At 36.7% G+C, this 24,418-nt stretch overlaps 1 protein-coding gene across 5 annotated transcripts in view; it reads right to left on the bottom strand.

Moving 5' to 3' along the window:
• The window catches only part of MAP4K5 (mitogen-activated protein kinase kinase kinase kinase 5), a 110,750-nt gene that overhangs the window by 77,018 nt on the left and 9,314 nt on the right, over window positions 1-24,418 (bottom strand). For 4 of the 5 annotated variants that reach the window (XM_034992435.1, XM_034992437.1, XM_034992438.1 and 1 more), the window contains exon 3: window positions 9,223-9,280. The exons of the other annotated variant lie outside the window; for it this stretch is intronic. In XM_034992435.1, coding sequence (XP_034848326.1) covers window positions 9,223-9,280 — 58 coding nt within the window. The remainder of the gene's footprint in view (window positions 1-9,222; window positions 9,281-24,418) is intronic. 5 annotated transcript variants of the gene reach the window in all.

The raw sequence follows: 24,418 nt of genomic DNA, 5'->3' as shown, positions 1-24,418 counted from the left end.
ATGACCTGAGCCAAAGGCAGACACTTAACCATCTGAGCCACCCAGGCGCCCTCAGTGAAATTTTAAATATATTATTACATAAATATATATTATAAATATAATAATCTTTAAGATTAAATTGTGAGGTAAATCTGTAATAAAATTCAGGACTGGACAATTAGTATAAACTTCAATAATCTATTTTTACCTGGGGTGAAAAGTATTATTAAGTTTACAGCTGGGATAACATTTACTCAAAAAAAAAAAAAAAAGTCTTGTTTATGTTTTACCAGACATAAGGCTTTTTCTAAGTCATATTGGCAAATAATTATCTTTTCATGTCTAAATATAATTCTAAACCAGCTCATCTGTTAAATCGATACAAGGAAGCACTTTTGTATTATACTGGCTTTAGCACAAATTTTTTTAAAAGCTGTTGAGTACAGTTAAAAATTCATTTCTGAAATACAGCTGTCTCCAGAATTATTTGAAGCATCTGAACTGAATGTTGGGAAAATTCATTAGCATACCATCATATTTTTTTTAAAGATTTTATTTATTTATTTGAGAGAGAGAATGAGAGAGAGAGAGAGCACATGAGAGGGGGGAGGGTCAGAGGGAGAAGCAGACTCCTTGCTGAGCAGGGAGCCTGATGCGGGACTCGATCCCGGGACTCCAGGATCATGACCTGAGCCGAAGGCAGGCGCTTAACCAACTGAGCCACCCAGGCACCCGCATACCATCATATTTTTTACCTAATTTTCACATTCCAAAAATGTGAAAAACACCACCTACTTTGGTGAAAATGCTAAAATGAATGAATGAATGAATAAATAAATAAATATCTATGGTCAACGGAAAAACATTTTTTTAAAAAGAGGCAAAATAGGGGCGCCTGGGTGGCTCAGTCGGTTAAGCGACTGCCTTCGGCTCAGGTCATGATCCTGGAGTCCCGGGATCAAGTCCCGCATCGGGCTCCCTGCTCGGTGGGGAGTCTGCTTCTCCCTCTGACCCTCCCCCCTCTCATGCTCTCTCTCTCTCATTCTCTCTCTCAAATAAAAATAAATAAAATCTTTTAAAAAAAAAAAAGAGGCAAAATACATGGGGCGCCTGGGTGGCTCAGTTGGTTAAACTACTGCCTTCAGCTCAGGTCATGATCTTGGGAGTTCCAGGATCGAGTCCCGCATCGGGAGCCTTGCTCAATGGGGAGCCTGCTTCTCCCTCTGACCCTCCCCCCTCTGATGTGCTCTCTCTCTTTCTCTCTCTCTCAAATAAAATCTTCTAAAAAAAATAAATAAAAAGAGGCAAAATACAAAAGAAAAAAATCCTCGAATAAGATGTAATGAAACCATCCAAATGAATAAAATTACTGTCACAACCAGAAGATCAATTCCTCAAATTCTAAAGCACAGATGATGAAAATAAATGAAACTATTTACTAAAATGCAAAGTATATATATTTAAAGTATAAGAAAAACTTATAGTTGTTATTTGCTAAATTTACTAAAATTACAATTACTATTAACCATGAACTGAAATCTGAAGATATAATAAATATTAAGGTCTTATCTTCTGAACATCACAGCTCATAGAAGATAAGCAGTATTAGTGCCACAAATAATCAGGCAGAAGCAGCAAGACCTGCAGAGGAAAAAACGCCAAGACAGCCTTACAGTTTCCCCCAACACTACACACAGAGAAAATGTCTACACATTTTTGAGGGTGGAATAATGTGTGATACAAATAGTTCTATATTTAGTCAACTGGTCATTCTTATTCAAAGGCAAAAGAAAGACATTTATAATATTCATTTGTACAAAAACTATTTACTGAGTGCCTACTGTACCGTATTACACTGTTTCAGATGCTGAAATATAGCAGCCAAGAGAGACCACTACATATTTATTTATATTTATTATACAAACACATATACATACATAAACATATACATTTTATTTCAGAGAACTAAAATAACAAGAGCTTGAGTAGCCACTTCAAATTAGGTAGTCAGAAATGGCTCTCTCTGAGGACATGACTTTTATGTTGAGATGTAAATGACCAGAAGCCTTCTGTTCAAAAGATCATGAAAAATAGTACTTCAGGTAGAATGAAGGGCTAGTTTAATCTTGGACTGTTTAAATAAAAAGAAATGAAAGCAGACTAGAGAAGGGAAAAAGTTACATGATGAGTTCAGAGAAGGAGACAGAGCAAATCATGTAGGGTTTTATAAGCAACGTTGAAAGTGAGAATATTATTCTAAGTGGATTCGAAAGCTTGAGAGGTTTGAAGCAGGAGAGCACTATGATCTGATTTGTGTTTTAAAAAGATCAGTCTGGTGGCTTGGTGGCAACCAGATGGTAGTAGATGGGAGGTGGGGGATAGGACAGTGAGACTGGAAGGGTAGAGAAGACAATAAAGAGAAGTAGACAGATGCAGGATATATTTTAGAGGTAGAGTTGAAGAAACCTGCTAACAGACTGACTCTGGAGTACAAATAAAAGAGAGAAATCCCAAGGACACCGCCTAGATTTTTGGCTTGGCTAACTGCTTGTCAAAATGGGGAAGACTGGGCGCCTGGGTGGCTCAGTTGGTTAAGTGACTGCCTTCGGCTCAGGTCATGATCCTGGAGTCCCTGGATCGAGTCCCGCATCGGGCTCCCTGCTCGGCAGGGAGTCTGCTTCTCCCTCTGACCCTCCTCCCTCTCATGTGCTCTCTCTCATTCTCTCTCTCTCAAATAAATAAATAAAATCTTTTAAAAAAAAATGGGGAAGACTGAGGGAAGAGCAGGTTTGGGGTGAACAATCAATTTGTGGATTCAAACTATACTACTGCTAATACATAGAGGAAAATGTATATGATTATTTGATTCATTCTATTAATAGCTGATACAAAATAAGCCAGTCAGAATGGCAGGGACATGGCATGAAAAGACCAATACTGAGCACCAAATCCACTTAAATATAAAACTAAGTTCAAATAATTGGTATATTATAATTCTTAAAAGATATGCAGACTAACACACACTCAATGCCCCAGTATAATAAAAAAATTCTCAGGCAAAAACCTCCAAATAAACTAACCAATGTCTGAAAACTGGGAGATGAAGAGGCAGGGGGGTATAAACATGTAAAATTCAACATCTTTAAGCCTAGAAGTCAATGACTTTCAGTGCTTAAGTTAATAAATCAAAAACATCCATTTAAACATGTTAATCAAAGTCTTGTAAGCCATCCTATCCTCTGTTAAAACTAGACTGTGTACCTTTCAAATTATCAGCAGTAAAAGAGCCATAATTTTTTAAATTTTTAAAAGCTTCAAAAAACATTAGAAAATAAAACCACAACAAAGGATCAAACATTTCACTGAACAATACAGTAATAGACTCATCTATTAAAAGGAGAAAGATTCAGATTGGGTTATAAAATAAAACTCACATACACCTAAAAACCAATGACCCAGAGAGGATTAAAGTAAAATGACAGGCCCAAGTATAGCAGCTGTATCCATTTGTTAATATGCCACACAAATATAATCAAAAAGGAGAGTTGGCAAGATCAGTGTTTGACGAAGTTAAACTAAAGGCAAAAGGGCATGAAAAGCTATCTAACGAAATGCTATCGATGAAAAGCCACCTGCCAGAGAGAAAATAAGTCCAATAAATCAATGACTTACATAAATATCAACAGTAACCAACTAGAAAGTGTAAGGGGGGGGAAATGACATTCGTAACAGCAAGAAATATCATAAATATGAATTATTTGGCAAGTTATAATACTTGGCTGAAGACCTGAATTTCTACTCTCAAAATGCTGTATCTTCTAAATTAACCTCACAAGCTTTTTTCTCTTTGAAAAATGATTTTAAAGTTCTCCTGAAAAATAAAAGCAGTGAAGATTATAAAATGCATTGAAAAGTTAGAATCATCAAAAACAGGATAGTACTGAAGAAGGAATAGGAGGGAAAAACAATCACTGGAACAGAAAACAAAACCCATGGATACATGGAAATTTAGTTTACAACAGTCAAGGCATTTTGACCCTGAGAATAAAAGACAAGAGTCCGTGTAAACAGCTCTGGGAAACAGCTCTGTGGAAACAGCTCTGGGAAACTTGAAAAAGAATAAACCTAGAGCTCTCCTTCGCCCCTTAGAACAAAATTGTTCCTGATGGAGCGAATATATAAATACTGGAAGAAAAGAAGGGAAAAAACTAGAAAAAATTACAGTTAAATACTTTTAGAATTGTCTAGTAGAAAAGGCCTACTGAGGAAAAGGAGAATAGTGAAAGGAAAACCGAAAATTTATCTAAGAAGAAAGAAATCACTTTCACACAGAAAAGAAAAGGATGACAAGCAGAGTACAAAGAAGACAAACTGGGGAAAACTTGAAAAACATATGAAGAGTCACTATTCTCAAAGTGCAAATGGCATCTAAAAATCAATAATAAAAGACAATTTGGTAGAATTGGGCAAAATATAAGTATAGGCAAATAACATAAAAATGATCAAATACTAAAATCACATTATCAAGCATTTATTGAACTTCTATATTATTCTTTTTGGGAGGAGAATTTAAACATTAGTCAATCTTACATATTAAGGGACTCTGACATAAGGTCAACAAGCACAAAAAAATTCCAACCTTTCAATCTTAATGGTCCCCAAAATTAATCTTTATGTATTAAATAATAACATCATATGATGGTATATGTTTCTCTTTTATGACTTAATAAGAAGTCAGTATAGTAAGATTTTTAAAGATACATTCAACTCAAATAAGTGAATATGCTAAAGCAAGCCCAGTGCACTCACTGGGGGCAGAGAAGGGATAAATATCTTTCTTCCCTCTGAGAACGCAGCCCATTCATTATTTGGACTATAACCATCCCTTGAACATAACTTGAATATCTGCTCACGACTCCTCCAGAAGAGGCAAATGCTTGCATAGTTGTGTTATATTCTCTTCTATTTGTGTTAGTGACATCATTGGAGATCACTCTATACTTACTAAATAGAACTTAATAAGAGAACTCTTAAGAGTATTTTTTTTTGTGATCCATATTTTTTTTATTCAAGCATAATTGGCAAACAGTATAATATTAGTTTCAGGTGCACATGATTCAGCAATTCTATACATTTCTCAGTGCTCATCACAATAAGTGTACTCTTAATCCCCTTCATTTTTTTGTTGTTGTTATGTTAATCACCATACATTACATCATTAGTTTTTGATGTAGTGTTCCATGATTCATTGTTTGCGTATAACACCTAGTGCTCCATGCAGTACGTGCCCTCTTTAATACCCATCACCAGGCTAACCCATCCCCCCACCCCCCTCCCCTCTAAAACCCTCAGTTTATTTCTGAGTCCATAGTCTCTCATGGTTTGTCTCCCCCTCTGAATTTCCCTCCTTCATCTTTCCCTTCCTACTATCTTCTTCTTTTTTTCATACATAATGTATGATTTGTTTCAGAGGTACAGGTCTGTGATTCAACAGTCTTACACAATTCACAGCGCTCACCATAGCACATACCCTCCCCAATGTCCATCACCCAGCCACCCCATCCCTCCCACCCCCCTCCACTCCAGCAACCCTCAGTTTGTTTCCTGAGATTAAGAATTCCTCATATTAGTGAGATCATATGATACATGTCTTTCTCTGATTGACTTATTTCGCTCAGCATAATATCCTCCATTTCCATCCACATCGTTGCAAATGGCCAAGATTTCATTCCTTTTGATGGCTGCATAATATTCCATTGTATATAAATACCACATCTTCTTTATCCATTCATCTGTCGATGGACATCTTGGCTCTTTCCACAGTTTGGCTATTGTGGACATTGCTGCTATAAACATCGGGGTGCACGTACCCCTTCAGATCACATTTGTATCTTTGGGGTAAATACCCAGTAGTGGAATTGCTGGGTCGTATGGTAGCTCTATTTTCAACTTTTTGAAGACCCTCCATACTGTTTTCCAGAGTGGCTGCACCAGCTTGCATTCCCACCAACAGTGTAGAAGGGGAGAACTCTTAAGAATATTATAACAATTTCTAATACCCAGGGAAAAAAACGATACCGTGTCGTATATGAAAGCTTATTTTTAAAGTGTTGCAGCATAAGCTACCCTCAGTAATCTCTCTTTAATGAATCATATACATAATGGTGAAAATATTGTATCTGAAATGCAAAAACATTTTTTTTAAAGATTTTATTTATTTATTTGAGAGAGAGAATGAGAGAGAGAGAGAGAACATGAGAGGTGGGAGGGTCAGAGGGAGAAGCAGACTCCCCGCCGAGCAGGGAGCCCGATGCGGGACTCGATCCCGAAACTCCAGGATCATGACCTGAGCCGAAGGCAGTTGCTCAACCAACTGAGCCACCCAGACGCCCCGCAAAAACATTTTTAATGCTCAAATTAAGAAATTGTTTGGCATAATTACAGTCACACAATTATTCTACATGTCTAAGTTTATGAAGCAGCAAATGAACAATCAGCAAATATTCACCTACCTGGTCAAAAATTACCACTCCTTTTTCAACAACATTACTTTGCAGAAATAGAAAAATTTATCCTAAAATTTATATGAAATCTCAAGGGACCTTGGATAGCCAAAACAATCTTTTTTTTTTTTTTTTTTTAATTTATTTGACAGAGAGAAACACAGCGAAAGAGGGAACACAAGCAGGGGGAGTGGGAAAGGGAGAAGCAGGCTTCCCGCCGAGCAGAGAGCCTGATGCGGGGCTCGATCCCAGGACGCTGGGATCATGACCTGAGCTGAAGGCAGACGCTTAACGACTGAGCCACCCAGGCGCCCCCCAAAACAATCTTGAAAAAGAAGATTAAAATTGGATGATTCACACTTCCTGATTTCAAAACTTACTACAAAGCTATGGTACTCAAAGTAGCGTGATACTGGCATACAGACAGACATAAGGACCAGCAGAATAGAATAGAGAATCCAGAAGTAAGCCCTTGCATATATGGTCAAAGATTTTTTGGCCTTCAACCAAAAAGATTTCTGACAAGGCTGCTAAGATTATTCAATGGGGAAAGGACCATCTTTTCAACAAATGGTGCTGGGAAAATGGATATCCACTAGCAAAAAAACAAAGTCGGACCCGAACCCAACACCATATACAAAAATTAACTCAAGATGATCACAGACTTTGTAAGACGTAAAACTATAAAACTCTTACAATAAAGCAAAGCTCATTGACACTAGATTTGGCAATGATTTCTTAAGTATGGTACCAAAGGCACAAGCAACGAAAGAAAAAACAGGCCAGCTGGACTTCATGAAAATTTAAAAATTTTATGCACCAAAAGACAATATCAACACAGTAAAAAGCCCATGGAATGGGAGAAAATATTTGCAAATCATATATCTGATATGGGATTAATATCCAGATTATAACAAAGAGCTCCAAAAACTCAACAAAAAAGAAACAAACAACCCAATTAAAAAATGAGCAAAGGACTTAAACAGACAATTCTCCAAAAATGATATACAAATAAGCACATGAAAAGACGCTCAACATCACTAATCGCTACAGAAATGCAAACAAAAGCTACAATGAGATACCCCCTCACATCCATTAGGATGGCTGCGATAACAAAACAAAACAGAAAAATAACACGTGTTGATGAGGATGTGAAGAAATTGGAACACTTGAACACTACTGGTAGGAACGCAAAATTGTATAGCCACTGCAGAAAACAGTATGGTGGTCCCTAAAAAATTAAAAATAGAATTACCATATGATCTAGCAATTCCACTTCTGGGTATATAAAAAGAATAAAAGCAGGTCTCGAAGAAATATTTGTATGCTCATCCTCATATAGCAGTATTATTCACGATAGCTAAAATGTGGAAGCAACCCAAGTGTCCATCAACATATGAATGGATAAGTAAAATGTGATCTATTCATTCAATGGAATGTCATTTGGTCTTGAAAAGAAGGAAATTCAGACATATGTGACAACTGGATGAGACTTGAAGACATTATGCTAAGTGAAATAAGCCAGCCAGTCACAAAAAGACAAATACTATATGATTCCACTTAAATCAAGTACCCAGAGTAGTGAAAATCACAGAGACAAAAAGTAAAATGGTGGTTGCCAGGGGCTAGGAGGAAGACCAGAATGGGAAGTTACTATATAATGGGTACAGAGTTTAAGTTTTACAAGACGAAGAGTCCTGAAGATGGATGGTGGTGACGGTAGCACAACATTATCAATGTATTTTATTCCACTGAACTATATACTTAAAAATGGTTTCAGGGGCACCTGGGTAACTCAGTCGTTAAGCGTCTGCCTTCAGCTCAGGTCATGATCCCAGGGTCCTGGGATCGAGCCCTGTATTGGGCTCTCTGCTCGGCAGGAAGCCTACTTCTCCCTCTCCCACTCCCCCTGCTTGTGTTCCCTCTCTCGCTGTGTCTCTCTCTGCCAAATAAATAAAATCTTAAAAAAAAAAAATGGTTTCGTTGGTAAATTTTCTGTTATATGTATTTTACCACAATAAAAAACTGGAGAGAAAAAGCTACTACTGCTCTCATTAGAAAACTCTTAGGTTATCAAAATTAACAAAATCGTTTCAGGTTTTACACAGTTGTTTTGTTTTCAAAGCAAATTTCTCAGTATTTTTTTTTTTTTTTAAGTAATCTCTACACCCAACATGGGGCTCAAACTCACACCCCAAGATCAAGACTTGCATGCTCTACTGAGCCAGCCACGCACCCCTGTCTGTTTTAAAACAAACAGCTTTCTGTTACAAAGAAGTGTTTAGAAAAAAAAAGGCACTAGGCTAAGACCAGAATTATTAAACGTAACAGCCAGGTTACATCTGACATATAAAATACCATTATCCCAAATATTACCAAATATCTCGCCCCATCAATGAATACTTTCCTAATTAAATTCTCATAAAAGAAGTTCAAATATTTCACTACAACCTTAAAAGAAAATTACTTTAACACCGTCAATGTGCCTTCCAATTTTTGAATGTGCACATTTCAAATTTTATTTAGCAACAAAACTATCACACCAAACTCATCTTTAACTAACAACCTCCAATGGAATTTAATTATAACCATATTGGATATCTTACTGCCCTGACAACAAAGATTTCTTTTTGGAAGAAGGGAAATAAGGAAAAAATATGGAAAATGCTTGTTAAGTCCTATATTTATGAACTACACAAGAAAAGTATTCAAAAATTATCTTGAGAGTTTTAATACATACCAGGCTCCAATTTGATAATTTTTACTGCAGCCAACTCTCCTGTATGAATATTTCTAGCCTAAAATGAAAATAAAAATGTTTTTAAGTTTGTTAATTATATAAAAATTATTTGGCACTAAGTTAATTAGCTGCTTATCAACCATGCTTTTAACAGAATATTTCCAATAAAATGAATATATTCATTTTCTCATTAAAGAAAAATATAGAAAAGACACACACACACAGTTACCTTTCGTCCCACCACTCAAAACTAGCTATTATTTACAATTTTTGTTATACTTCCGCTAAGTCTTTTCTTATACTAGAATTAATATTCTTATTGATTAAAAAAATACTCATGGTTTTTATATATTTTATAAATATAATAATAGATCATTAAGGGAAAATTTAGAAAAACAAGTCATCTGTATCTTACTACCCAGAGGAAAAAAGTTAAATAGAGCATGTGTTTCTTTTTTTCCATGTGTAGATGTGTAAGTGCTTACATGTGTATGTGCGGTAGAAGATAATGCCATCCTACATAGTCTTCTACAATGTTATTTATAATGCTGCATAATTTTCTGTTGATGGGAGATAGACTGTATTTCACTAATCTGGTATTGTTGAACATGGAGGGTTTTAATATTATTCTGCAGTTATAAATACAGGGATAAATATATCTTAGCTTCATATCTATCCACAGCCTTATTTCCTTCAGATAAATTCCTAGAAAAGAAACTATTCATTACTTACCAAAAAATCATGGACAGACTGATTTTTTAAAAAGATTTATTTATTTGAGAGAGTGTGCACGAGCGCCGCATACACCCAAGTAGGGGAAGGGGCAGAGGGAGAGACTCCTCAAGCAGACTCCCGGCTGAGCAGGGAGCCCAAGATGGGGCTGGATCCCATGACCCATGAGTACAGGACCTGAGCAGAAACCAAGAATCGGACACTTAACCGAATGCACCACCCAGGTGCCCCTGGACAGACTTACTGTAATTAGTGCTGCAATGATTATAACTGCAAATATTTTGGCACATACCAGAGTTTATCAGTAAGTCAACCTACAAGTCTATTTGTTAGGTCAAAAGGTGTGTGGATTTTAAATGAAAATATTGCCATAGTGCCCGTTAACAAAACTGTGTGAATTTATATTCTCACCAACCTTGAATGTGAAATCTATATTCGCTAAGTTCTCTTGTAGGTCCAAATTTTAATTCTGTTTTTAAAATTATGAACTTTCTCCATGTTATACATAATTTTAAATGGCTACATAATAGTCCACAAAATCATTCTCCCTTACTGTTAGACATTAAGAATGCTACACATAAAAAAAAAAAAAAAAAAAGAATGCTACACATAGTCTTTTCATTATTTAAGATTATTTCTTTCAGGGGCGCCTGGGTGGCTCAGTTGGTTAAGCGACTGCCTTCGGCTCAGGTCATGATCCTGGAGTCCCTGGATCGAGTCCCGCATCGGGCTCCCTGCTCGGCAGGGAGCCTGCTTCTCCCTCTGATCCTCCCCCCTCTCATGTGCTCTCTCTCTCTCATTCTCTCTGTCTCAAATAAATAAATAAAATCTTTAAAAAAAAAAAAAGATTATTTCTTTCAAATGGATTCCAAGGTTTGAAATTAACTAGGTCTAAGGGTATGAATATGAGCATTTAAGGCCATCAACACATACTACCAAAACAGTCTAAAAGCATTGTACTATTATGTTGTCATTGCTAATATGAATGCTCATTTTCACTACATCCAGTGGCATACCATATGTAGAAATGCAATTTAATACTTTACAATGTCTTTCATTTACTCTATTAGATTCAAATGTAAACTTTCATAATTGGCATAAAAAATAAGGAGTGTATGATAAAACAGCAAAGTAAAATTATACTAATTTGCTGGATTAAATAGGTAATGTTAAAAGAGGGAAAAAGGGAAAACAGAATAATGACCAAGAATGTAGGGAAGACAGCCTTCAAAGGAATACTTTTAGAAATGACATAAAGAAGGTGAGAAAAAGAATAGAATGGGGGAGAGGGATACAGAAGGAAAATCACAAACAGGAAGAAGAGAAAAAGGATTTTCTACAGAAGTCTCACACTTCTACAGAAGTTGTGATAAGAAGTTCACATTTTCCTGACCTATCATGGTAAATTAGTGTAAGGAGGGGCCTGGGGAAGAGAACAGACATTTTAACTCTCCTCCCCAATATAATTATCCCTCACCCAAACACAAACACATTTAGAGACATGGAACAGGTCACAGCCTCACACCACAACTACCCTCTCCTCTTTCTTGCCCTTGGACAAAAGAATTATCTGTTGGCCTTAGGTCCTGCCCCAGTTCCTAAGATCTTTCAGCATTTCAGTCCTCCCGTGGGCTATAGAAAAATATGTCCACATAGATTTAGGCTGTCCACTGCTCAACATTTCACATGCCAATGAGATTCTGGTACAGAAAACATGGCCAAAAGTTATAAAATAAGCAGTAATAATTGACCTCTTGTTCAGTGGGTTATAAAATGTGTATTGGAAGACAAATTCCATGATAATGATGCAAATTATATTTTAATTGCTTTACAGTTTGGAGGAACTCTCATATTCATTACTTAATTCTATTTATTTAAACATGAAGACTTAGCTGGTCAAGTTAGGGGACATGCCCAAGGCTATTCTGCTGGCCGGGGGCAACAGATGGGAGTTAGAACCCAGTAACTGTATTCTGATGTCAAGGTTTCACTGCTCCTTTCAATAGATGAGAATTCTGTTTTCCTTTTTTAAATGCAACAGTTACCAGAGAAAAGTTTTAATTTCATAATATTTAATAGACTTCAGGGGTGACTTTTATTGAAAACAGGGTAATGTGCTAATCATATTTTACATTAAATTATTTCCTATGATGATTTTCAATGTAAGAAATTGTGAATTCTTTCATATTTAAGGTCTTAATTTGAGAGATGAATTTGATCCAAGGAAAAATGTTATTATTTTAAATAATCTGGAAAAAGATACCAAATAACAGTCAGTAGCCTTCCAAAATGTTTAAAATCCAACTTACAGGATTCAGAAAAATATCAACTGACAAGACTCAACAATTCTTTTTTTAAGGCTCCTGCATTATAATCTAGCAAACACAATCCACTTTCATCCCTTCATGTCAATACACTTCCTGGTTTTTCCCTCTTTCTGCATTTCTCTAAGTGATAATTTTTAAATTTTTCCCTGGAATCCTATAGAAAACAGAAAAAAAAAATCTATGGATATATAATGGAAGTTTACATATGGGAAGCAAGATTTAAGTATAAGAGACATAGATGGCCCAAGAAAGTAACATGTATGTACACTCACAAACAGTGACAGTTGAACCATTCAATGCTCTACAATTCAGATAAAGAGTGCAATGTTTAACTCATGTGACAGTGACAGATGCTTAAACATCTCCAGCAACAAAATATCTTCAGGGTATTCATTATTCCAGTTTCCCAAGCAAAACAGGCATTAGGGCAATACACCCTGCCAGTCACTAGAAACCAAAAGAAAATATGAGCCCACACTTCCCAAATACAGATTATCAAACAAGTGCCAAGAGCATGAAAAGATCTAATATGCTTCTCGACAATATGAAACAATTAATTCTGATTTTAATCAGATTAACCAGAAGCAAATGACCTGGTCTCTAGTTTGAAAACACTGTCCTCATTCTGGTACATTCTCCTTCCCCTGCCCTTCTCCCCTCCACATTAGCCTAGTTAATTCAGATTTCTCCTTCAGAATGCAATTCAGATATCACCTCCTCTAGGAAGTCTTGCCTGACATCCCAAGGCTGAATGAAGTGTGTTCTCTTCTTAGCTCTGGGCAGGATTCTATAAAGAACTATGCTGCAGGTAGATGCTCTATAAATTTGTTGAATGGACAATTATGACTGGAGTAAGGTAATTATCCTCTTTACTTAAAAAATATTAAAATCCTCCACATCTAGGAAGTGCTATGAAACTAATAATATACTGCTTAAATGGTCTTCTTTTATTTATGTTAACTCATTTTCAATTTTTTAAAAAAGATTTACTTATTTGAGAGAGAGAGAGGGCATAAGCCAGTGGGGGGGAGGGGCAGAAGGAGAGAATCTTCGACTCCCCCCTGAGCGCGGAACCTGACTCGGGGTTCAATCTCATGACCCATGAGATCATGACCTGAGCTGAAGCCAAGAGTTGGACACTTTAACCAACTGAGCCACCCAGGCACCCCTCATTTTCAATTTTTATTAGTATGCATTAAGTAAAGTATTTTAGAGAAAAATTTTATTTGTAAAAAATTACAAAATAGTATTTTGTTTTAAAAAATTCAGATATTACAAAATAAGATGACAGTCCCCCCCCCACCTCCCCCCATTTCATCCCCTGAGGTAACTACTGTTAATAGTTTAGAGTATATCCTTCCAGATTTTTAATTAGGTTGATTCTTTTTTTTTTTAATTAATTATTTTAGAGAGAGAGAGAAAGAGATCGAGCGGGGAGGAGGGGCAGAGGAAGAGGGAAAGAGAATCCCAAGCAGATCTCACAACCCTGAGATCATGACCTGACCCAAAACCAAGAGTCAGTGGCTCAACCGACTGAGCCACCCACATGCCCCAATTTGGTTGATTCTTAAGAACACATATACTGACAGTTTGACAGTTTCTTACAAAGCTAAACATAGTGTTACCATATGATCTAGCAATCCCCACTTATCATTTACCCAATTAAGTTAAAAACTTATGTCCACACAAAAACCTGTAGAAGAATGTTTATAGCAGGCTTTATTCATAATCACCAAAACTGGAAATAATCAAGATGTCTTTCAATAGGTAATGATAAACAAACTGTGGTACATCCACACAGTGGAATATTATCTAGTGATTTAAAAAAATGAGCCATCAAGCCATGAAAAGATATGAACCTTAAATGTATACTGCTAAGTGAAAGAAGTCAGTCTAATACCATATGATTCTAACTACGTGACATTCTGGAAACGGTAAAGCTACAGAGAGCAAAAAGGACAATGGTTGCCAGGGGTTTGGGTGGAGAGTGATGAATACGTAAAGCATAGGGGGTTTTTAGGGTGGTGAACTATTCTGTGTGAAACTGTAATGATGGATACACATCATTATGTATCTGTCAGAACCCATAAAACTGTACAACACAAGTGAATCTTCAAGTATGGACTATAATAATATATCAATACTGGTTCAATAATTGTAATAAATGTACCACACTGATGCAAGATGTTAATAAAAGGGGAAACCATGGGTATGTGGGTGGCTGGGGGGGGGTACATGAATGTAGCTCTACATACTATTTGCTTATTCTGTAATCTAAAAATGTACTAAAAATTAAGTCTATTGATTATTTTTAAAAGACTACACAGAAAACTATTTTAAGTATAGGACACTTTCAGACACATTTAGGAGTCAATTTTCATGATTACAATCAACACAAATATGTTGTTTCAATTTAATAGAACCAAAATAAAGACACAAAGACCAAGGACACCTTGCTGTGTTTTTTTGTTTGTTTGTTTTTTTAGAGATTCTGAGGGGCTCAGAAAGAAACAGCTCATTGGAGGATATGAACAACAATTACAGAACCACATAAAATAAAGATGGTATTTTAACATTCAGCTGTACCAGGCAGAAGCCAAAATATATGTAGTAACAGAAGTAAAAAGTAAAGAAAAATAATAGAAGCTAAAACTCCCACTGATAGAACGCTTAAAGGTCAGTCTCCATTTTGAAGACATACTTCTGTTCTCTCCAAATGAAGAACCGATGGACAAATTTTTGTACTCTGTAATTTTCCAGCTGGATTTTTAAAACAGAAAGCAGTACCAGGCTCTTTTATAATAAAAGGCAAAGAGGCTTTCAGAAAAAAAGATCTAAACAGAGACTTTACAGATTCAATTTACTAAAGAGATCTTTCAGAAATTTAACTATGTAATTTCACACTATAATCTAGAAGAGTCATACATAATACTGATTTTGAAACCCAACTATTCCTCCAAGTTTAATGCGACATTCTCAAGTATTTTTGTTTTTAACGCACAAGAATTTGAAAATCCTGCAAAAGAAACTAATGGAAGTACCAAAGCACTTGTACAAAAAGGATCTAAATATATTTCTAATTCATAGGTATTTTAGTAGGTTATTGATATTCACTATTCAGACTTAAAAGTATACTAAACACCCAGAACTCTAATAAAATGTTACTATAGCTAATCTCTTATTTTTTTAAAAAGATTTTATTTACTTGAGAGAGAGAGACAGACAGACAGAAGGAGTGTGCACACGAGCACAAGCAGCAGGGAGGGGCAGAAAGAGAGGGAGAAGAAGACTTCCCCTGAGCAGGGAGCCCGATGTGGGGCTCGATCTCAGTACCCCAAGATCATGACCTGAGCTGAAGGCAGACACTTAACTGACTGAGGCACCCAGGCACCCTGCTTTTCTCTTATTTAACTCTTATTAGTTAGGAATTGAAATTACTAGGTGGGGAAAGATAAACTAATAATAAATGGGTCAATGTCACAATAAAATCCATGAAGAGAATAATTTCCAGTTAAATTAAGTTTCTATTCTCATTGCTAATGCATTTCCCCTTAACTCTTAATATTTCCAAGTCAATTTACTATCAGAGAAGCATTTTAACTCAAACTGTCCAGTCTTGGATTTTTAAATTCATATTAAAAAGTTACTCTTAGAGTTCCACTTGCTCAAAGGTAAAAAAAAAAAAAAAAGTAAAGATGCTGATCTTCCTGATTAAGCCATTTCTATTTCAACAATACCATGCAGCTGCCAGTTTTTTCAGCCATGAACTTCCTCACATGCTATAAAATTTTTAAGGTGACTAAAAATAATTAAAGGAAAAGTCCTGTGTCTCACATTTTACCTACAAGTTTTCAAGAAAGAATAGGAAGATAAGACTTAATAATGAACATTACACCTCTGTCACGATGAAGTTAGAATTTTTTAGAAGAGAATTTTTTTAAAATTAGGTCAAAAAATGAAACTGGTAACTAATGACAGTCATCTAAAACCTATGGCAACCAAGACAGTCACCATGAAGGTAAGTGAGCTCAGCCTTTATACACAACTTTACGTTCTTAACATTAGGCCCCTCATCCTATCTCCAATTAACTTCCTTCCATCATATTTTTAGGGTCACAAAACTTTTCTGTAAAGCCAACTGGGGCCACCAGTTTTAAATATGGCCCCTTCCTCCAAAAATATTCTTTAACATAACAACAGAAAATCGAGACTTCTCTGTATTTAACAAGCTATCTCTAGTGGCCAGTGACTATTTCTCAGTCAGGATTATGCATCCGAGATTTAAGAATATGAACTATAATACAAAAGTAGCAACACAGCATCTGTAAGGTTTGAAGAATGCAGAGTACTGGTTCATCCACAAAAAATGTAAACAATTATATCATAGGCTATAAAACCTCTATACCTGCATCTTTATGGAACACTGTTTTTGACTGGTTCATTCACTGAACAAGTATTACTGACTATGCACCAGGTACTGTTGTTGATATTGGAGATTTAATTAAACAAAAAAGTTCCTGTCTTCCAAGGCTTTTAACAGTTGGAGAGAGGGAAGTAAACAGTAAATACCATACATTGTGACAAGTGCCCTCAAAGGTGATAAAAGACAACATAGGAGGGTTCTGACCCCATTCAAAGTTGGCTGGAGAAAGCTTCCAAGAGAAAGTAAATCTAAACTGAGACCTGATGAGAGACCTTGGGGTTGCGGGAGAAGCATGGTAGTGGTGGTGGTGGTAAGTGATTACGGCAGAATTCCAGGCAACAGTGTAAAGATAGGAGAAAACACGGGCATCTCAAAGAAGTAAAATTATCTCGTGTTAAGGGAACTTAAGAGTGTAAAGAAGGGAATGGTGAGACATAAGACTCCTCTGCAGCTCAAGACAGACTGTCTCACCCACTGTTCTCTTGTAGCTACCATCTACTAACTTCTTGGTCACCCCCTCCTTGTTCATTAAGATTTTATAGCCTCCGGTTCACAGTCATCTTCTCCACCTCTTCTCTTGCCTCTAAAGGAAGTCTTTAGAGACTTCATCCTCCAGATCTATTTCCTAACTTTTCATTCCTTGACCTCCTATCTGAATCTTGATTTCAAACACTGTTACTTCCTGCTGATGACCTATCCTTTCAGTTCACTAGTCCTTCCATTCTTATGAAAGTATTCCCCTATGGCTACCAATTACGTCTCAATTCCTCACATTCCCTTAACTTTCAGGGTTCCATGGTCAATCACTCCATTTACAGTCACTCTCTTACACTCTCTTACTTCTTTCCCATCTTCCCATGTATCACACTTGCCTGGCAAGATCCTAATCTGATTAAACCCAATCATCCACTCATTCCATATTGGTATTGAATAGCTAGCTAGCTAAATGCTGCTGGAAATGAATTTAAAATAATGTTAACTGGTCTTATTTTGAAATCATAACACAAATTTCAAACTCCAACTTCTCCACTAGGAGACGGTGATTTTCCACTCTTCATAAGGACTATTTTACTCCCTTCTCTTCAAACCTTCAATAATGCCTCAGCCTCTTTATTACTCCCTCTTTTCTTAACTATCCTGAGTGATGATGGAATTTCAGTTTTTCTTTATCTAACATTCTCCTATGTAGTCCTATGGCTTTAACAACCATCTCCAGGACAAATCTCTCCTTCCTCAGCTCCAGGTTCCTAAATCCATGGAAACCTGACAGGCATCTCAACTTTAACAAGTCTAACACAGAACACTAAATTATCCCTGCTCCATAAATCCATTCATTTCCGTATCTTCCCAATCTAAATAAAATTAATTGTATCCATTCAGTTGCTTAAATCCAAACCCAAGATCATTCTTCATTTCTTTCCTTTCACATTCTTTACATCTGATATATAAGCAAATCCTGATGGCTTAAAAATATAAATCAAATCCATTCACTTCCCTTTACCTCCTCTGTTATACTCTAGTTCAAGCTTGTCTCCATTACAAACTGGTAAGTTAATTAATGTGAAATGCAAAGAAACAGCAAGCCTAGCATAACCCCTAGTTTCTGGACTGCACAACTGAGTGGACAGTGTGGTCCCATTCACTACAAAGACAAACAAAGAAGATGAACACATCTTATGGGGCAAGACAGGAAGATAGTGAAGGGGCATAGATGAATGGCTCAGACTTGAACATATTTAAATTTTAGGTTCCAATGGAAAACCAACTAGTGATACCCTATAAGCCATTTAATAGCTCCTGAAGTTCAAGAGCTAACCTGGACTGGAGACAGATTTGGGCACCATCAACATGCCTGAATCCAAGCCAGGTAGTTAAGATTACTTAGGAAGAATATGGAGAATAAGAAAAGAAAGTCAAGAATGGAATGTAAAAAAAATCACCCACATTTAAGGAATAGTGAAAATAGACAAAACCAAAACCACTCCAGAGATACTGTTCTATTAGAAGCCCAGTTTGGAGAAATTCTTGGAAATCATCTAATTCAACTTCGTTCTAAAAAAACAATTCTCTTCTACTTTGTAGCAGTAATTTAGCCAATCTGATACATTCATTTTTAGGATAACTTTAGTTGTATAAAGGCTTTTTTTATGATAAGCAATATCTTCTTTCCTATAATTTCTCCTCAGTGGTCCTAGTTTTGGACTGTGAGATAATACTGATTTAGCATATTCCTCCTACTGTGACCAATTTCAGATATCTAAATTTATTATTTATTAAGTATTTATTGAGTCCCTATGGCAGTCAGGGTCTAGGTTCTAATTTTAACCCTGTTCAGATAAAAAAAAAATAAAAGCTGGGGTGCCTGGGTGGCTCAGTCAGTTAAGCATCGGATTCTTGGTTTTGGCTCAGGTCATGATCTCAGGGTCCTGGGATAGAGCCCCACGTCGGACTCTTTGCTTGGTGCAGAGTCTGCTTGTCCCTCTCCCTCCCCCTCTGTTCTTTCCCCCACTTGTGTTCTCCCTCTCAAATAAATAAAATATATATATGTGTGTATATATATACATATATATATAGAAGCTTCTTTGTAACTACAGACAAACATCCAATCCCTTCAAAATGCCACATATAGTTTCCAGACCGTTCCTACCATTCTCGTTACTATGTACTTTGACTAAGTGCTCCAAGTCTGATGTCCAACAAAAATGATAGCAGTTATAACACTAGACTCATGGCACTAAAGGGGACTTCTTTTTTTGAATTTCTATAAAGTTATGATACTTTTAAAATTTAAAAATAAATGTCTAAAGTGTTATATTCAAAACAGAATGGAATACCTTATCCTCTGACAAGAGCAAAGTGCTTCATTTTATTTCTCTTATAAATCCTTTTAGTAAAAAGGGAGGTTATAAACACTAGACATATTAACATATGTAAACTGTTATATGAATTTCAAGAAACTACTTCCAGTAAGACTTAAATTTATGGGAACAAAATATAATAAGGGTGGAGTCACTTATGGCATAACCTCCACATGAAAATTTAAAATAAAGATTAGTCATTCATTGTTTTAATATTTTTTTTCATTGAGCACAACTTAATATTTTTTTTCATTGAGCACAACCTATGCATCAGATACGTCAGATATGAGGGTAGTATTGCTGGAGTAAGAGCAAAGAATTACAAAGATGTACCTGCCCTGTTTGAGTTTCAATGGGACAGATTACAGATAGCACCTAAAAAGGAACTGATTACTTCTGAACATACTATGTCCATATTGTTTAAATAAGTTAAATGACCACTTGTCAAGAATAGGGTTTGGGATTTTTGCACTGCGTGAGAAGTCCCTGCCAACTCACAAATTCCTTAATTTTTATGGAGTATTTCCAAGCTGCCTTCCACACAGTTGTACAAGTCTAGACAAGTGCTCCTGCTGCCACAGGAGACTGCAGTGCAGCGTTCCCCTGCAGACATATTCCCAGGCAGACATATTCAGAGCCTGAAGCCTTCCTGTTAAGGTTACTCTACATCTGTCCACATGACTTTGTTTCTCAGGACACACTAAAGCCTCAGCCTGTTAGGACACTTACTTGCCTGTGAAAAGCATTTTCCTAACCCTTTCTTAGAAAAGATTGATTTTATTAAAAGGAGAGTTCCATCCAAAAGATTACTTAAATTGAATTATCTGGATGTCCTAATGGCAAAGAAAAAGGAAGAAAGAGCTTAAGATTAAAATAGGGAACCACTGTTGGTGGGTTCAACACTTCTGAGGAATAATTAGTCAAAATTCACTAAAATTTCAAAAAGCTTAGAAAATTGAATTCTAGAGATTTACTTAAAGAGTTTTACTTTTTTTTTTTTTTTAAGATTTTATTTATTTATTTGACAGAGAGAGAGATAGCGAGAGCAGGAACACAAGCAGGGGGAGTGGGAGAGGGAGAAACAGGCTTCCTGCCGAGCAGGGATCATGACCTGAGCCGAAGGCAGACGCTTAACGACTGAGCCACCCAGGTGCCCCAAGAGTTTTACTTTTGTGTTAAGAATTTGTTCAAGGACACTAATCACAGCATTGCTTATAATAAGGAAATCCTGGAGACAATCTACTTGTTCAACAATAATGGATTAAAAATTGTATAATGAGGGGCACCTGGGTGGCTCAGTCGTTAAGCGACTGCCTTCGGCTCGGGTCGTGATCCCAGGGTCCTGGGATTGAGCCCCACATCGGGCTCCCTCCTCTGCAGGAAGCCTGCTTCTCCCTCTCCCACTCGCCCTGCTTGTGTTCCTGCTCTCGCTGTCTCTCTCTCTCTGTCAAATAAATAAATAAATAAAATCTTAAAAAAAAAAAAAAAATTGTATAATGAGGCCAAAAATCTAAGCAAAACAGATGTAAGTCAAAAAAATTTTTTTTTAATTGTAAAATGATACAAGGAAATAATATACAAATATAAAATGTATATTTTCACTAACATAAAAAGTTGTTTGTGATATACTGTTTAATGAAAAAATCTTCATTATCATATATATAGTATATATTGTATATTATATATGTGTTTATATATATTATGATTTATGTATATACCCTCAATATTATCTTTTAAAAGTCTACAAAGATATAAACAGCAATGTTTATCTTTTTTTTTTTTTAAAGATTTTATTTATTTATTTGAGAGAGAGAGAATGAGAGACAGAGAGCACGAGAGGGAGGAGGGTCAGAGGGAGAAGCAGACTCCCTGCCGAGCAGGGAGCCCGATGCGGGACTCGATCCTGGGACTCCAGGATCATGACCTGAGCCGAAGGCAGTCGCTTAACCAACTGAGCCACCCAGGCGCCCCTAGCAATGTTTATCTTTTGGTAAAGAAGATATAGGTAATTTTTCATTTATTCCTATATCATAGTTTTCTAAAATTAACTCATATTACTTAAAATGTATTTTAAAAATAAAAGGTAGGAAAGAAGGCTATTTATGCCTAGGCAAGGAAGAGAGGCAAAACCGGAAGGCAAGTCCTACCCGTGGATCTATGCTACTGCCGAAATAATAACAGGAAATTATTCCTGGAAAAAAAAACTGGTAGGGAACCAAGCATCTTCATCATCTAATACAATTAATAGCTAAAAAGCTTAAATTGTAAAAGTTGTGGGACAGCTGGGTGGCTCAGTTGGTTCAGTGGCTGACTCTTGATTTTGGCTCCTGTCATGATCTTAGGGCCCTGGGATCAAGCTCCACAGCGGCTCCGCCCTTAGCTGGGAGTGCTAGAGAGTCCCTCTCCCCCTCTGCCCCTCCCCCACTGCATGCATGCTCCCTCTTTTTTTCTCAAATAAAAAATTAAATAAATCTTGGGCGCCTGGGTGGCTCAGTTGGTTAAGCTACTGCCTTCAGCTCAGGTCATGATCCCAGGGTCCTGGGATCGAGTCCCGCATGGCTCCCTGCTCTGCGGGGAGCCTGCTTCTCTCTCTCACACTCCCCCTGCTTGTGTTCCCTCTCTCGCTGTGTCTCTCTCTGTCAAATAAATAAAATCTTTAAAAAAAAAAAAAAATGAAAAAAAAATTAAATAAATCTTTTTTAAAAAAAGATTTTATTTATTTATTTGAGAGAGAGAGACAGAGAGAGCATGAGCTGAGGGAGAGGCAGAAGCAGACTCTCTGCTGAGCAAGGAGCCTGATGCAGGGCTTGATCCCACGACCCTGGGATCATGACCTGAGCCGAAGTCAGACGCTTAAGCAACTGAGCCACCCAGGTGCCCCAAAATAAATAAATCTTTAAAAAAAAAAAAAGAGGGGAAGAAGGCACAGCTCACCTAAAAAAGGAGGTGCATGTGTGTGAGAAGTAACAGAGTGGTTCACAAGATAATGCTAAAAGTCACATCCTTCTCAGGCAGCCCTATTTACCTTAAATTGGATAGAAGCACACAGAAGTAACTACTTAATGATAACTGCCTGAAAAAATCAGTATTTTATTTTAATTTATAATAGCATTACACAATACAGTCTATGGGACTCAGTTAATCTAGATAACAATAACCGTAAGTTTAAAGTCCAGACAAAATGAGGGCAAGAGAAGGCACAATAGAAGAGTGTCCCAACAACGAAGAAAAAGGACAGATCCTCTTTTTAGTTATTTACATTGTAGGGTAACTATGAGCTGAGTCATCTCCATAGTAAAGGCAAATCAACCCTGGGTTCTGATTTGGAAAATATGAGGGTAAGAGTAATGACCAGAAGGGGTAACAGGAAAAAGTCTCTTAAAAATTAGTGCCGCAAACTGAAGTTTATATGCACGTTCAAATCTGTCCAAAAAAATCCCTCATCTCTCAGCGAGGAGCGAGGCCACCAAGTTTCATCTGACCGTAATTTGTTCAGAGCTTATTATGTGGTAAGCAATGTGTTAAGGGCTGTGTGTGCCCCAGTGAATTTAAAGATACAGTCGCCAGGCAGCTGAGAATAGTGGAAATAACAGAGATTACAGAGTCAGAAAATCTGGATTCAAAACCTCATAGTGCCACTTACTTACAGTAAGATCAAGGACAAATAGTAAGTTTTTTCTTGGGTAAACCAGAGATGATAATATACCTGTCCCTACTTCATTGGATTATTGTAAGAAACAAATAATACACTGATTATGAAAGAGCTAAACAAACATTAGTCACTCTTAGTCACTTTAATCCAACTTCATTTTTGTAAAAATGTTGGAAGGTGGGGGCCGATATGATTCATGGGCCCAAACACCTCCAAGGATAGATCAGGCTATCTGCCTGGCTTCCCAATTCATCTTCTCAAAATCTCAGTGGAAGATGATTACATTTAACAGAAATAAAGATCCATTCGACCTAAGTTCATCTTGCCCTTTACAGAGAGTTATCTACACTAACTTAAATAGTACTTCACATAACTGGAGAGTAATAGCCAATGTACGATTAGTCCAGTGCAGCCAAGTGAAAGTGCCTGCTCCAATTAATATGAACCCGGACTAGGTTCTCAAATTGACAACAAAGCCCTGAAAATACAAGTTATCACTTGTTAATAACCTTCATGTTTCTCTTCCTGTATATTTGGTCTGAAACCACAATTTAAAGCTGAGAAATGAAACTTTTATAAATTTTGAAAGCAAAAGCAGAATAAGAAATCTAAATCAATCTGCAATCTATCCCATTTGTCTTTATCAAAAACACTGGAAATGATGGTTAAAGTGAAAATGCTGAACCTAAGTAATAAAAACAACAAAAACACTAAAGTGTATTATAAGCCTAAGGTGAAGGCTATATCCACAAGTTAATTCTGAAACTAGAATTTATACACCTGCACCAGTGATTTGTAGACATATAAATAAAACACCAGACTGTTTTATGTCTACCTTCACCAAGATGAAAGTATTTTAAAGACTTCTTTTATAGTTTTCACAACATTTCTATGAAGGTAGAAAAGAGTTTTTAAATAATTTGCCTTCAGTCATAGTCCGGAGCTTCATATCTACAACCAGAACCATGTTTTTTTAGGCAGTCATAAAATAAGCCTATTTCTGCACAGTTAGAAATACCAAATTAAGATTTAACCCGGGGCGCCTGGCTGCCTCAGTCAGTTAACTGTCTTCGGCTCAGGCCCCACTTTGGGCTCCTTGCTCAGCGGGGAGCCTGCTTCTCCCTCTCCCTCTGCCTCTGCCTCTGCCTCTGCCTCTGCCTACCACTCTCCCTGCTTGTGCTCTCTGTCAAATAAATAAAGAAAA

This window comes from Mirounga leonina, unplaced genomic scaffold (genome assembly GCF_011800145.1).
Source record: "Mirounga leonina isolate KUSES-001 unplaced genomic scaffold, KU_Mleo_1.0 Mir_82, whole genome shotgun sequence".
Lineage (NCBI taxonomy): Eukaryota > Metazoa > Chordata > Mammalia > Carnivora > Phocidae > Mirounga > Mirounga leonina.
The sequence above is the reverse complement of the archived record's forward strand: the minus strand, read 5'-3'. Positions and strand labels throughout refer to the sequence as shown.